Raw genomic sequence first — 16,449 nt, forward strand, 5'->3', positions numbered from 1 at the left:
GACCTTTAGAGGCTGATTAATTATCCTTAACCCATACTTACAGATCCAGTTATAACCAGAAAAAAGTCACCCAATCCTGAAACTCCTTCCATAAGTGAACGAAGGGGAATTCCAGGTCTCGCTATGATGCTGCTTCATGATCAGAAATCAATGCAAAGAAACCCACCAGAAAATATTTATGTTTTCAGAATAATTTCTTTCATACTATGCGTAAGATTTTGCTACATACCCTTCTTTTCTCATTACACTGTGTGAGCATAACAATAATTTGAGATTTTTGTTGAAGAACCATCTTCCAAAAATCATTCCTGGTTTCTGGCAATGGTCCTTGTGTTGCAATGTATTCCTGGGGTGAATTGTAACCCTAAGAAACAGAAACAGATGCTATTTACCAACTGGCTTAATACTTCAGAACATGTATTTTTCTTTGGTACATGTAGTTTTTTAGTTTCCAAAGCTCAGTTTGTGTATTTTAAAGAAACTACTTCATAATTTTTTAAATTTATTTTGAGATTACAACTTTTGCCAGTTTTTGATGCTTCCAAAGTATAATCAATTTAGAATGAAAAACAGATGGTGAAGCTAATACTTTACAACTTCTGTGAGAGCCAGAAAGGCAACATTAGACAAAAGGGTAATGAGACTCTTGTAGCAAAATTTCAACTTCTTCCAGATGTCATAATTCAAAGTTTTTTTCATTACAGAAATAAAACAATTATATACGCTTAGCCTCCTCATCCCAAGCCTGTGGTGATTTTCAAGAACTGATGTAAATGGAAGGTAGCAATAAAAAGGAGTATTTGCATGTGCTTACTTTATAAGGACTTAAACTGATAAGAAACCAATTAGAATTCTGCTTAAAATAATACAGATTATGCTGAGTCAGCACTCTTAACAGATTATCATTGCTATGTTTTATTGAAGCTCAGGTGCTTTATATCCATGTATTTCTGCTCTTGTCACTATCAGTGTGCTTTTAGATGTAGAAGAGTCCTCCCTCTCTTCTCCCTTCCCCTCCCAAAAGACCACTGTAAATAATAAAATATCCACAGAAGCACAGTTTTAACATCTACTATAATCATATTTGCTGAGACTGCATCTGCAAAACTTCATTTGGAAAAATTATTCGATATTCCTAGTAAGAGCAAAAGGTATATGCCTGTGTAAATTGAGCTATTTCTGTGCCACCATAGTATGCGGATTGTTGAAATACTGAAGATTCGGGAGCACCTTCCAGAAATGACTTTCTGCATACATTTCTAAAAGTCAGTTCAACTTCCATGTTTGTACTATATATGGAAAGCTCTTTGTCTATACGTGCTATGTCCAAGTGGCAAATATCTGCTATCACAGCTACTCCGATCACCACTAATAACAGCATCTAGAAGGAGGTATTTAGTGAAGAAGCAATTATCAGAAAAGCCAAACATCAGGATGCTCTGTCTGCCCCTGTTGGGAGGGCAATTCCTATGGCTAGTATTATGCTACTAGCAAAACTGAACAGATGTAAAATATAAACTGAACAATCCAAAAAGGAGACCATTACATATAATCCTGGACGCTACAAACACTTCATAGAAGTTTTCTCATTTGCCAGTATTTGTAAATTTGGGGTATTTGTAAATTTTTATTTCCTGATTCAGTATGAGCTCAAGACACTTGCAGCTTTACTGTCTGTTCATCCGGTGCTACACAGAAGCCAAATACAGGCAACACATTCAGCAGCACCCTGATGGGACAGGAGCAAAGTGGCTTCACTGATTCATCCAAAGGCACTTCCCTTTGGCGTAATCCTGACTCACCTCCCTCCAGCCAGGCCAGGCCAACACCGTCTCCTGTTCATGACAGTGAGGCAGAAATGCTCCCCTGCAAACATCCCCCCAAGCAGAGTTTTTTTTTTTTCTAAGCAGATTTGTGTCCTTTGTGTCCTGCTTTCCCTGCACAGGGTGAACAGGGCATGCATGGAGCTGCAGCCAGGATGGAGGCGGGGGAATGGGGACAGACCTTCGTGGCAGAGACGAGAACAAGCGTGGGGGACTGCAAAGGCTACTGAAAAGCAGAGTTCCCTGCGGGCAGCATACTGGAAGCTGAAGTGGAGAGTGTGACTGAGCTACCAGGAGATTTTGCACCATTTGCTGCTGGCATGCTCGAACTGCTGCACAGTACATTACTCTTTACATTGTTTGGAGTCTCTTTACTCACGGGAATATAGTTGGCATTAATGTAGTCAGAACCCTCTTCTTCATTCATTGAAACTAACCGGACACGGCTAAAATCATCTGTAAAAAGAAAAAAAAAATTGAATTGGTTTTTCAAACATGGCACTCATGTCAAACTAAGTGAAATTAAAAGCAATACTCTAAAACCTGAAAAAATCTATTAAGAAATAAAGAATGCTCATATTCAGTAAGAGAGAGCGATGCTTGCTTCAGTAAGCACTACATGGCTGCAACACAATTAATGTGCAAAATGCACCCTCCAATTGCCATCCCTTTGGRCTCTCCTACATTTCATTAAAATCATAAGAAAAAAAAACAACACTGCTAGTAGTAGAAATGACTTTGTATTTCTTAACTCCAATCACCAGTCCTGGGCTGACAGAAAAACCCTATTGCCTGATTCTCTTTAGGAGCAGGTTTTAGAACAGGTTTTTATTTGTCTGAAAATCTGTGCTAATTTCACAGTTCTCTTATTAAAACTCTTCTTCCCCTCTAAAGGCTCTTCAGCAGGAGCCTGCACACATTGTACTCACATGGTAGGATATTTGTGTAGCGATTTTTACAGCGATTCATGGGAAGGTCAGCAGCAAAGTGGGGTATGTCAAGCCCAATCAGTTTTAGCTCCTGGGGTAACAGAAGGAAAAATGTCAAGTTCAAATTCACTAACACTCAAAAAATAATTCTTTGTGAAATGAGTGCCTGTGGCATGTACCAAGCTGAAAATGTTCATAAAGCTCTTTATAAACTGACAATAAGGATACACTTAGTTTCCCTATCTGCCGCCCATGAGTTTGGCTCAAAACAACTTCAGACCAATGCAGTGCTGCCAGTCAAGGCTGTGACTAAGGGTTGCTCCCCTCCAGCGGCACTTAATTAGCTAAAACAGTGTCAGACCAGGGGGTTGATAAGTTATTTCTGTGGTGGTCATACACACCACTTTAAGAGCTTTCTTCAGTTCCTCAAGTGGCTTTCCATCTTGATACAGGGGAATGCTTGAAAGATGTTTCTAATTACTCTAAGTAGTCACATCTAGTATCTGATGCATCAAAGCAGTTTTCGCTGAGAGATAGGGCACATGTCAGCCACACGCTACAGCAGGTAACATCCTGACAGCCCTCCTTCTCCTCCTCTTCTGAGTCATCGGGAGCACTGATGTCGCTTCAGCAGCTCTAGGACTGGAGCTTTTTAGTTTTATATGACTAAGCTGACTTTAAATGAGGTACATTGCCTGAACTATCCAGCAAGAAAATGCATCCCCCTTGCTCTTGAAGAGATTTTTGATGTCACCTCCTCACTCCAGTGCTGCYCTCTCCCGCACCCCCAATTAAGGCAATTATTATAATCCTGAATTCAACTTAGGCTGCCAACAGAYCCTAAACTAAAAAAGACATGTCTGACAATTATCTAAATCTAAATGTGATGAGCCATGGAAATCAGCTTACCAAATATGRTCTTTAATATTACTAAGGGTCGTTTCTAAGCTCTGTAGAACTTCAAGTGAAGCTCATCTACATTGCAACAGCACTTATGAAACACAATAGACCACACGAACATACTATATAAACTTAACATCTGGAAAAAGCTGATTTAGGCATGGCAGCTAGCAGAGGAAGGAGTCCCCACAGATTTACCTCAAATTGCAGAGAAAATTTATAATCTGAATCTTTGGCCATATCCTTAATGTAGCCATCAAAATCATCCAGCTGGACAGGGCTTAAAAATAAAACCAAACAAACAAACACATCAACATTTAGGGAAAAAAACCWTTTTAAATGGGTTTCATTTCTATTGTCCCACAGAATGCTATCATGTCATGAATATATATTTGCAATTGTTAATGCCAGAAAGTAACGAAAAGGAGGAAAAAAAAAATCTGATTCAGTGCCAACAAATGGCATTGAATATATTCCTGGTTACCTGTACTGTACTGTAACAGCACAAGCCAGCATGACTCAAGGAGAGGACTGATCCACATGGTGAGCTGAGCTCTGCAGCTCTTGGTGAGGATTGACCTGGTTAGCAGGTAGGAGTTGTCCTGATCTAAGGTGAAGATAAAGACCCACACATCTTACTCAGACTCCCGAGCCCCTCCACCACCTCTGAAGGTCTCTAAAGGGAATATATCCCCAAGGTACAAGTGGCACCATGATGAGAGGGTGATCCTGCACCTTGGTGCGGACTCACTTGAATTACCATGCTGTCAGCATGCTTCTTGTAGCAGTGCAGTGACAGCTGATTTAAGTTACCTCCATGCCATATAAAAGGTTGCTTTCACATACAGAAAYCATCTGGTAAACAGATACATCCACCTGAGCTTTGCTCATTCAGACCTTCAGTAGATTTCTTATTTAGGGTCTGATTTTGGAGAAGGTCTGTGAAAAAAACTTAAGATAGCATTTTGGATGTTGCTGCAGTGCCTGTTTTCTCCACTGGCTTTGAGAACTGCAGGCATTCAGCGTTAGAGTTTGAATGCTCCTGGAGAAATGGTTGCTGAAAACAGTGAAGTAAAACAATACAAAGCCCTGAAGAGCTTCTGCAGGTATAAACTGGCCTTGCTGTAGTGACTCCCATTGCTCTACGTACTTTTTTGCCAAGTAAGAGTCTACCTCTTAGTACAGGCACTGCCTCTGAACATAAAGGAGGAATAATAAGGCTAACGCTCTGAATAATGGCCCACAGGTAAACAGCTTCCCTCACCTAATTATCATGTTCTAATTTACAAGCTACTGAAGCATGTGCACAATAATCTTTTTTTTTTTTTTTTTTTTTTTTCTTGGAGGCAATATGCCCATAGGAACTTGTCTTATCACCACTTAATTACTCCTCTTTAACTGGTAGCATTAATAATCTAATGTTCTAGCAACAACCATAATGAGAGCCCTGTGTCAAGAGGGAAAAAACGCATTCCAGTTTTTCACTATTTGTCATTTTTAACTAAGGAACAGCTCCGTTGGAATCACTAACTTGGATAATTGATCTTTTCCCTCATGACCAATTTTATGTCAGTCAGGAGCTGTTTTACCACAACTTATCTGTTCTTAAGAGTTATTTTTGTGCAATTATTGTTTGTTTTTGACATTCTGACACCTCTCTCAAGATGTGTTTACTAAGAAGTCTTCTATATCTGTAACTGCAATATCACTATGGCAATGCACTCCACCATCCATATTCAGCCTAAGGCAACTTTTAAAAAAATTATTTTAAATACTCAAGAAGTCACATACTTGGTCAGCTTTCTCTTCTTTAATCCATTTTTACTCCTGTAAAAAAAAAAAAAAAAAAAAAAAAGAGGTCATTTGTTAAATTGTGGTATGTTCTTAATTTAAAGTTAGTACTGATTTAAGAATGTTTGTTTTATGGTCAGCATATTACTCAGGATAAGATTGGTGATAATATCTTGGAAATTTTTAAACTAATAGTAAAATTTCCATTGATGTTAATGGGACGAGTTTTCCATTCTGTAGCTCTAAGAACTACTTGCTTATAAAAGGGAAAACTCATCCGCACAAGCAGTGGGTCCTCTGCAAATCCTAACCCACCGGGACTGGTGGCTGCATGTGAGCCTGGGTTTGGTCCCAGGGGCCAAACCCCAGCCGAGCTGAGCAGGAGGCTTYGGGACTGCAGGAGATGGAGCACAAAGGTCCACCCCAGGGAGCCCCGCTCCAGCTTCTGCAAGCTGGAAAAGTGGACGGGGATATGTGGGATGAATGTTCATCAGTTCAGTAAAGGGAGTAAAAAAACACTTGCAAATTCAAGTAAGGGTGGAACAAAGAAAGGCCCAAACAGTATTTCTCACTCATTGCATAGCCTGCTTATGTGATGATCAGCGAAGACAATGGTGAATATCCTACCGATTTCAATAGAACTAACGCTTAAACCTTTGAAAATTATAATTGACTTCTATCAGGTAGAGGTAATTATGCCAGTAATATAATGCACTGTCTTCACATGATTTATACGTTACATAATTCACTAGAGACAGTTGTGAGCAAGATTATGAATGAATTGAGCAGTTTAAACCTTTGAAATGGACATAAGAACCGCACTACACTAACTACCTTCATGTGKTTTTTTGGAAGGGGGTGAATGTGTCAGTGAGTGAGTGAGTGGGCGAGCAAGTGAGGCTGTGTGTTGACTTAGTCATCGTCACGAAAACATTAACTGATCACTCAGATATTAAATGCATAAAGCCAGRATCCTGGAATACTTTGGCTACAGGTTTGAAAATACTGATCCCCCCTTTTAAGGGGACGACAGAGCACCAATGGCAAGTGCACAGACTGACAGCGACAGAGTAATGTCACAGCACAAATAAATTCTTGCTTCCCCCAAAGGAATCTTAGTGGTGTTATACTTCTTTTTTCTGAGTATTCTTACTTTGAGTATTAAATAACATCTGTTCATTAATCACGTTATACTGATGCTATTTTTAATTTCATGACTATAGTTGAATGATTTCTAGAAACTTTGGGTCATAGCTTCAATTTGTAAATTAAAGGTAAAGACTTTTAAAGCAGTGAAAAGAGAGAGTAAAGAAAGAAATATTAAAAAGTATATTAYTTTATTTTTCTACCCTTTCAAGCTTAGAAGGGAAATGATTCATTTCCAAAATTTCCAAAATGAAATTTTCCAAAATGCTCGGTTATCAAAGTAGCTGCAACCTGGGCTAATTTTGTTATTTGGTCAAAGTACTTTTCAGTTTTGATCCAGATCTTTGCCTTCAGAGTGAACAAGAGCTATGGCAACAGCAATTTTACAYTAATGTGGAGATCTACTTCGCAGAATAATATAGTATTATACATCTCTTTAGGCTATGATGCTATCTATGCAGGTACAGTGACTCATTCATGTGTACTATACACATACCCTGGTAATATTTATTCGACTTCTTCAAAGCAGTTTTTCCAAAAAAACTTAAAATTAATTTATCTAGATTATTCAGTGCAACTCTCTTTTAYCCTCTGTGACTGTGGTAAATCTTTTAATGTTGGGTATCAGAATTCACTTCAAAAGAAAAAAATATTTAAGTGCTGCTTATGACAGGAGTGTTTCTAGGAACTCTTCTTCAAGGAACACTTCAAGAGGCATTAAAAGWAATGATTGACATCCATTTCTCAGAAACTATTTCTTGTGCTGTGAGAGTCTCAAGGGATCTTTGTTTCTTAGCATTGCAATTGTTTCCTGAATGCTAATAAATGTTTTAAACCAACTTGTGTGTAAAAGACACTAGCTTGTGTTTCACCTATTCTTTCATTTATCCTACAGAGTAAAATACAAAGAGAGGGATTCATCTTCTGTCATTCAGCTTCAGSTCCTCGAAACTTCTCTAGTCTAATCTGGATAGCTTGACTGTCGAGGCAGCCTCTGAAGGCAGACGCACATTTCCAAAGGTGAGTTAATGCACGTTTAGAGGCAAAAGAGGGAGATGACCCTTTCTGCAGCACAGCCATTGGAAATGGCCATCTTGGAATTCTTGATGGTCTGAGTTAAATGAGATGAGTTTGATCTGCACAKCAATAAACTGTTTGCCTAATCCTCCATCATTGTGGAACATAGGAAGTTAGTTAAGTTGAGTTTATTTCAGTCAAGTTACAAGTCAATATAATACTAGGCTTGGAGAGGTTTGCAAGACTTGTTTCTGCTCTTCACTTGGGTTTGTGCAGAGAACACACTTTGACTTTCAGGGGAAAAGAAATATACCCCTTCTTTAGTTGTAAAAACAAACAAAAAAATATTCTTATGTCTGAGCCTACTCCAAATTTAGATAGGTTCTTCTACAGAGTCAATGTGACCCAAGGAAAACCACTCTCAGGAATCCCTACRCAGAAGATTTCTGTGACTACCTACTAGGGCATCATTATTGTATGATAATACCAGGGAGRCGGTTTGTTCAAAAGTAAATCTTCATTTTGGTATCAAACACATTTTTATACATCAGTACCTATTAGACTCCAGATCATCAGAAAAAAAAGTTTCTTTTAGACAAATGCAGCATTTTGGGGTCACGGTCGATAACAACTGCATTTGCAATGAGTTTGTGAAACAGTTCTGATTCTAAATAGACCCTGAGGCTTCACTGGCTAGCTATTTTCAAAACACCAATCAGTCAATTACTAAGACTTTAAAAACTGTTTATAGATGAAAGTATTAAACAAATACACACACACACACACACAAACACACAGTGACTCAACTTTTGTGCTTGGGAAATGCTAGTCTATGTGGGATCTCAGGAAATTGGTATTTCCAAAAGTAAAACTTTGCTGATATCAGGAGACTGACTGCACCTTTAAAGACATCACACACAAACAGGTAGGGCAATATCAAGCAATTTTAGTATGAGAAAAGCAGCAGCAGCACRCCAAGCAATGAAAAGGTGAATAACTGGGGCAGAAGAAGCCAGGGTTTGTAATGAGGTGGCAAAAATTGCAAAGAGAGAACAATGAAATGAATAAGACACCTATCATAAAATTAGCTTTTTAACGCCAAAATGGGTTGGAGCATAAACAGACATACAATAGATAAAGCAGGGTAGCAAATACTTTGATACCCACATCCTCTCCAATCCATGGTCTAGAACAAGAAAATTATAACTTAAAGAGCTTCAACCCATTTGAAAACAAAGCTACCACACATTTTTCATGTAATTAATGGAAATTAACGTTGTTTAGACATTGCATATGGGAAAAAACAAGTAAATCACTTACCAAGGATTAATATAAAATGCCAAAAGATAATCAGTCCAAAGGCATGAGGGTAGCAGAGTTAGGAAAGCAAATACACTTCTACGCCTGTGAGCATCAATAAATAACATACATAAAGATGAAAAAGTGAGCAGAGTTAGTAAGACAAACAGAAGTCAGGAGAACAGCAAATCCTATTTCAAAAACAAGCTAAACCCATATAAGCTTCCTCTTAGTTTCTTTACGAGACTATTACTAGCAGCCACAGAATTTTTGCTCCTCAAGCTGAGATCCTTTGTAGTATTTTCAGCTGTCCACAATAAAATTCTATGTGATCAAAATAAACGTGTTTTATGGTATTGATTCAGGCCTACTATTTTAAAACAATGTTAATTTACACAATGGCAGATTTTCAGAGACTGAAATGTATTGAAAATTTCATCCATAGGCCTGTGTTCATTACTTAAGTGGTGCAAAACCTATTTTCTTGACGTTTTGAGCTATTTCAGGACAGATATATTTTATCTGCACTACATGTAACCATTATAATCCACCACACTTGTTCCTGAAAGTAATCCTGTGGATGTCAGCAGGAACATCTATACCAGAGTTAAATTAGTATCATGCCAATATCTCTTGCTCCCTATTGTGTCAGATTTCTGAAAAAGGCCACAGAGCTTTTGCAGAGAGTTGCCTCTTTAGATGCTTTAAATTCTCTCCTAGGTGAGAGAATTTTAACGAATCCATGAAACTTGAACAGAAACTGCCTCAGTAGTAGGATTTTTGCTAAATACAGCCTCCTTCCCTCCTCCATCGCGTCAGAAAATGTAACGCCTTAAAAGTAATACTGACCATGTTCACAGAACTGTTCTAAAGAGGAAACAGGAGGTAAAATTTCTTTTTTTAGTAGTCTTGCCTAATAAGAAGTTAATAGATATGTGTTTTCACTGGAAAGCAAGTCACCCCTGCTGCAGTTATCGCTACTGTTAATCTCAAAGCTGTGATGGGAAACGTCTGCCCACCCAGTGGAAACTGCTGGTAATACTTGTGCGCACGTTGTTGCTGAGCAGAAAACAGGGCAGCTTCCGAGGGGCAGCTTCCCTTGACGTTGGTACGGCTCTGGTGGCTCAGCCGGCAGCAGAAGCCCTGTGCGTGGCCCTGCAAAGGGCACGTTTCCCAACAGTCCTGCTGGCCAGCATCTCCCTCTAAAAATGAGCACCAAAACTAGTAAGATCACCAGGGATGCGGGCAACTCTTCTGTGCTCTGGRGTCAGCACCAGCGCAGCCAGCACAGCAGTTCAGCTTTCCAGCTAAGCATGTCCCAGAATGATTGCACAAAGTGGACTTCATGGTTTAACCGCTGAGAGTTTCTATGGSACTAGACTGAAGATGAAACCTGGCCTTGCGTAAGTAGAGCTCTGGTGCCACTGAGAGGTTTCCATTAGGCTTAGAAGAAAAAAGTGATTTTTGTTGCCAAGATACTAAAATTGCCTTTCATTCAGGATATCCCAAGTGAGGTTTTCCAGAGTTTTTACTTCATCTTGCCTACACAGGCAGAAGGCATTATTTAAGCCCATGTTTTCTTTCATCATTGCATCATCAAGGGAAGTTTCCATGCTATACCAAAGCACAGGCTAATATGTYTGGAGCTCACGGTGCACATTTAGCAACTCTTAGCATCTAAAGAAACTGTTTTTACTCAATAACTGAAAAATATGCAATCACTCAAAAAATAAAATTTCCCTGTCTACCTGGAATTACATAGCTTTCCTCTGCTGCTGAGATGTACCAAAAATTTTTATTTAACTAAAACGAGAGAGAGATGCAGAGATTGGCCAAATCATGAAAACTCTGCTGAGCTGACATTTCTTCATCAATCAGCAGATAGGCCTGTGCCACTCTTATTATGTCCCTGGAATGACCCCAAGCAAAACAGATTTTTTGATTCTTCTGCCTGTCTTTCAGGCAACAGTTCCCCCTCTGCTGTCTGGACAGACAGTGCATCTGGTCTTGAGGTAAGCCTGGGCTTTTCCCTCAGAAGGCAATGGAGGTACAGAAAAGGGGATGTCTTTATTAACTCAGAGTAGTCAGAACCATAAATCTAGCCACACTGGTTTCAGTTACTGAAATACATGAGATATTCAACAGGATTTTTTTTTTCAAATACATTTTTATATATACTTATATATGTAATTATATAAATGAATGTACATACATATACATACACTAAATTAAGCAAAAAGATCCTTCACTTACACATTCAAACCTATTAACTAATTCCTCTTCCCATTAAAAAAAAAAAAGCCTTTGCTGGTTTTAATAACATCTGTTACTAGTTTAATCATTTGATTCAAGCTTGGATCTTTAATTAACAAGAGCGTTTGATCTTCTGCCTTCATTGCTATTAACATAGTCCAAGTAGGAGAAACTGAAAAAGAGATTAGTTTCTACTGGATACAGCTGGCTGCTGTTAATGCTAGACCAAGCAAGYGAAGCTTGTTTAATATCCAGTTAATTAGCAGCACTGTGAGGTATTGACRGGATTTGCCGGGCTTGTTAGTTCAGTTTGCATGCTTATTAGTAAAGGCTTGTTTTGGTGCAGTATCAATCCATTTAATCCTGTCCTTGTTGGCAGACTGCGTCCCACGAGGTCGTGGAAGCAGTTCCAAGTGCACCAACGTCTTGGCTGTCAACAGCTGAGCATGGATGTAAAAGCAAGTCTCATATTTCCTTCTTCCTACACACTTGAGCAGTCTTTCAGATGGCCGCAGTACGCTTTTAAATATCTGTGTTTAGACTTGCCTTGAAAGATGTTGGTCTTTTTGCATAGATTGCTAACAGCTGCCTCACAGAAGATTAAACACCAGGTCAGTCACTAGCGCCCATTCATTTAACAAGAACATGAATGCGAATGACCACACTGGCGGCCAGTCAAGGAGTGCTTAAGGCACTTTTTCTTCTGTAAAAGCTAATCCTACAGACTTTGTTCAAATACTTCTCTTAAACGATACATGGAGTTAGTGATGGCTTGGAATCCATAGTCAGTGCCTGCAACTCTAGTAGGTGGTTTTCCAGACTAGCAAGAATATGTTGTTCTTCCAGTCATTTCAGCAGCACTGAGCGCAAAGTTACACTAAATGTTTGAGTTGGCTTGCCCTGAATGGTCTTGTAATACAAGGAAAAATTAACTAATGGCACTGCATGAGAACAGTTACTAATTGGTCATCTGTAGGCAAGCTTATTCCTGGATATAAATATATCTTTATGGACCTGCTAGTGGATTTGTAGATCAAATTTCTATCCKTGTGTTATTTTAGGAAATATGTGTCTAAAAAAGGGGGAAAAAAGGTTGACACAGGCTATACATCATTAATTCTTAAAAATAGCAGGTGACGGAATATATAGTTTTGAGTCATCATTCAAAGAAATGAAATACTAAAATAACAGGTAAAGTAGCTTTATCTTAAACAGTGAGAGTGATCACATAAAAATTAAGCACTTAAAGATCATACTCGCTAGAAAGCAGGGATGGGGAAACGATTAAAAGCTTTGTTTCAAAACACTCACCAATTATAGGGAAGCTTTCCATCTCTCTCTAATGATGCAAAATTGACAAAGGTTCCAGCCCCGCACTCCCTGTTTCAGGAAGACAAGATTATAATTTTTGGATTCACAGTGCTTGCAATGATGTTGATTAAACAGAGATGTCTTGGAGATCTTTCTCAGAACTGCTGAGCACTCACACTTGTGACTACGTCTACAAGATAATGTGCGATACACATAACTGAAATCAGTTGACATAGCCCTCCAAAACCAGTAGACACTCAACACTACCTGAGATCAAGTTTCCTMATAATCTGTAAAAGAAGGAAACAAGGAAAAGGTGCTGCTAAAGACTTTAAATAGATCTCACTTTCTATCCAGATTTGTGATTTTTATAGCACTAGTTGCCTGTCTCAGTACTCATACTAAATATTCACTTTTCTCTCTCTCTCTATATATATATATATTCTATATATAAATATTAACTGTTCCAACTCCTTTAAGGAGAAGATACATAATTGTCTCCATTTTACAACAGCAGCATGGTAATTCTGAGTTCACAAAGGAACAGTGTAAAAGATGAATTTCCTGAGTCTTGTTCCAAAGAGTTAATGAGAAGTCCATTATTTTCAGCTGTATATGATAAACCGACTTGACTGTTTTTGCTTCCTTGATTTAAATAAACAATTGCTTGCAGCTCCTCACTTCATTTATTTTTTTAGTTTCCTCCTGAGGTCTTTATCTTCTGTAGCAGAAGCAGTGAGGAAGTGAGAAAGAAAAAGCTTTGGGCTGCATGCAAAAAACTCATTTAGCTGGGGTTTTCCCAGAACGAATTATGTGTAAAAGGAGCAAACAACATAATGTTCACTTAAATAGATGGCCTGAAAAGTCTGTGATGTGGTCATCTGTTGTATGGAATATTCAGCCAAGACACAACTCATAAAATGCAGTATCTGCTAGGTAGCCAAGTAGACAATTCTTAACATAAATTTTTGAAATTAAATCATTTTTTCCCTGACATAGTGGGGAAAGCTAAAATATATTTATAGATTATAGAAAGACAAAGACTTCAAGATGCTTTACTCAGTAGGTGAACCATATATGGAGGGTTTGGAGAATATGCAAGCCTAAGGACCATCCACAGCCTCTGGAATGCAGCATCCAGGACCTGATGAACTAAAAATCCTGTCTGGTGATAGGAAAAATCCAAACCATATGACAGATTTGCAAAAGCATTTTGATATTCTGCTCATGCCCAGCTGCCTCAGACCCCAATTGTCCTTTAGGTCCCTGATCTGAGGTTCCCTTTATGATAAGTGAGTGCACTTCTTATTGACCCAATCCAGCAAAATTCAAAAGGAGCTGAAGTTGAGGCTTATAACTCAAGCCAAGAATTAAAGTAGATAGAGGGAGTCCCAAATGGCAGCAAGACAACTTTTTTTAAGGTAGCCTGTTCACAAACATCTTGAGCATCACCCATCACATAGGCATCCCCAATTGCAACCATCATTGTGATGTGTTCGTTGTTGTCTGAACATTTTGGAATGAGCATAAAACTGGACTTACCTGGCCATTTGCAGATGTTTTCTTCTGAGTACAACAAGAGTCACTAGCAGCAGTCCAATCAGAAGGATACTTAGGATGGCTAACACAGAGATTACCACTACGTTGGGATTCATCTCAGTGACTGTACACACAAACAATGGCTCTTGGTTATTCAATTCAGAAAAGCRGAAAGGTATATTTTTTTGCTCATTATTGATATTTTTTTTTTGAACTGTTCTCATTCACCTGGGAGTGTTACAGAGAGAAAAATCTACCACTAGAGCTAAAGGGAGTTTTTGACYGGTTACTGCCCTTATAAAATTTTCCTGGGGAAATGACTTCACTGTGGCTTGTTTTTAAGCTTCGGCATGTTCTGATTTTTTTTTYCCCTTGAACTGACATTTGTAAAACAAGACAAGAGGGAGAATAAAAAATAAAATGCAAGTATTCATCATCATTTGTGTCTCCAAAATACAATTCAACTCCTGTTAAATTGTTCTTCAGCAATAATCTATACCTTCTCTAACCCCCAAAATGAAATAAAGTATCAGAGATTCTGTTGATATATGGGCTGAAAATGATTGAAAGGCATTGGTAAATAAATTTTAACAAAATATTCTGTTTTATATAAGAGCTGGAATCAGTTCCCAATAACAAAACCGTGATTTATTTTTGTTCCACATAATCATGCTTATTAATTGTACTAACCTGAGAACAGATACCTTATTCTGCTCATTTTATAAGAAGAAACCCTCCCCGCTAAACTTGCTCGGAATAACTTTACATCCACAGTAGTTCAGAGAAACATTTTTTCAAACTAAAAATCAAGGAGACTTTTAAGCTAAGTACTAGGCACTGAATCTGGATGTTGGGTAGTACATGTAATGTAGGACCACTGACTAAAATACATGACATGCTAACTAAGCAGAGAYGGCTTTAATTATTTTGAAGGGGAGATTCTAAAGAAAAGTTTAATGCTCTGGGTAGCACAACAGGGATACTCTTTCTTCAGTGTCAGCAAAGAGTCAGTCTTCATGACATGCCAGAGGAGACTCCACTGGGGGCTCTTCCTTCAAAGTGTGACTGTTCAAGATCCCTCAGTTGCCTTTCTCCTTCTTTCCCACCTTGTCCCCACTTGCTTGCTGAAAGCAGAAAGCAAGGTTTCTCCTTAGCAGCTTGTAAATGTGACTCTACCCTTATTTTGTTTGGGCTTGGCTGAGGGGAAATTTTTCTCTGTGACTGTCATCAGGCAGTACCCTGATGTTCAGCTTTGAAACCGCAAACTAGAACTCTGACTTCCAAAATCCAATAGAGCATTGAGCCAATAGATTAATTTTTTTCAAGTCAACCCCTCAACAGAGATTTTTCTAAAACTCTTTTCAAGTTGCTTCCCCATCCCATCCACAACTGGCAGCCCTTCAGTGACGCATAACCTCTGCTGCCAGCATAACCGAGAGCAGTTTCAAAAATCAAGGAAACACAGATGTTGCAACTGGAGAAGAAAGAAGCAACAGGGAAGTGCTACTTACCCATAGTGGAGACAGCAATGAAAGTAGGGACACTGGGACTATTGTGGCTGAAGGTGGTCACACTGCAGTTGTAAGAAGTGGCAGGGATTAAGCTGGAGATTGTCACTACATGTGATGAGACAGTGATAGGTTCCTACAGACATGGGAAAAATATGCAAGAGTTTGTCTCCTGTAAATATAACACCACAAATCAATGCTTCTCTCTCTACCCATGAATTTGTCCAGATAAAGTTAGATCTGGTGAAAGAAGTCAACTCCTGGAAACCTACAGAAGATACTCATCAAAAAGAGGCAGCTAGCCAGACAGGTACAAAGAAATTTTATAAATGCTGATTAAGCTGGAACGTTTAGCTTAGTTGGTTAGAGCGTGGTGCTGCTAATGCCAAGGTCATGGGCTCAATCCCCATAYGGGGCTACGCTGAGTGTTGGACTAGATGATCTCCAGAGGTCCCTTCCAACCTTACCATTCTATGATTCTATATGGCAAAAGAACACAACTACAAAAAATGCACTGACTGAAGAACCTAAGTCTGTAAGGTCTGGAAAAGCTTTTCTATATTCTCCAGCACAATCAAAGGTGGTTTGCAGACGTGATAGCAGGGACACTGAGCTAGTGATTCAGAAAAGGAACAAGAAGAAGCTTTATGAACGCATTCCAGCTGCAGAGTGTGAGATCCTGCAGCAAGCCCAGAGTGTAGGATTTTTGCAATGGCCTGYTTTCAGTCATGAACAACTTCTAGACTTACAAGGGTTTCTGTTGCAGTGCAATTCTGAGGTCAGTTACATAGACAAAAATCACATGTACTTGAGTATAATGGAAGAGAATTTGATACCCTCAGCTGAAAGGAGGCCAAAGTTTGGCAACTGGAGTTGGTTGGATTCTTTCCATTTTCTCCTTTGGGAAATTTAAATTATTAAATCCAGAATGTT

General features: G+C 38.8%; 1 protein-coding gene across 1 annotated transcript in view; it reads right to left on the reverse strand.

The window, feature by feature from the left end:
* The window catches only part of PTPRO (protein tyrosine phosphatase receptor type O), a 155,781-nt gene that overhangs the window by 11,532 nt on the left and 127,800 nt on the right, over positions 1–16,449 (reverse strand). The window contains exons 14-22 of the mRNA XM_085324046.1: positions 15,520–15,652; positions 14,012–14,132; positions 12,470–12,538; positions 8,927–9,010; positions 5,444–5,479; positions 3,851–3,932; positions 2,753–2,843; positions 2,203–2,279; positions 230–364 (exon numbers count right to left, since the gene is read on the reverse strand). Coding sequence (XP_085180172.1) covers positions 230–364; positions 2,203–2,279; positions 2,753–2,843; positions 3,851–3,932; positions 5,444–5,479; positions 8,927–9,010; positions 12,470–12,538; positions 14,012–14,132; positions 15,520–15,652 — 828 coding nt within the window. The remainder of the gene's footprint in view (positions 1–229; positions 365–2,202; positions 2,280–2,752; positions 2,844–3,850; positions 3,933–5,443; positions 5,480–8,926; positions 9,011–12,469; positions 12,539–14,011; positions 14,133–15,519; positions 15,653–16,449) is intronic.

The sequence above is a fragment of the Rhea americana genome, unplaced genomic scaffold, assembly GCF_003343005.1.
Source record: "Rhea americana isolate MKP2758 unplaced genomic scaffold, rheAme1 scaffold_9, whole genome shotgun sequence".
Classification (NCBI taxonomy): domain Eukaryota; kingdom Metazoa; phylum Chordata; class Aves; order Rheiformes; family Rheidae; genus Rhea; species Rhea americana.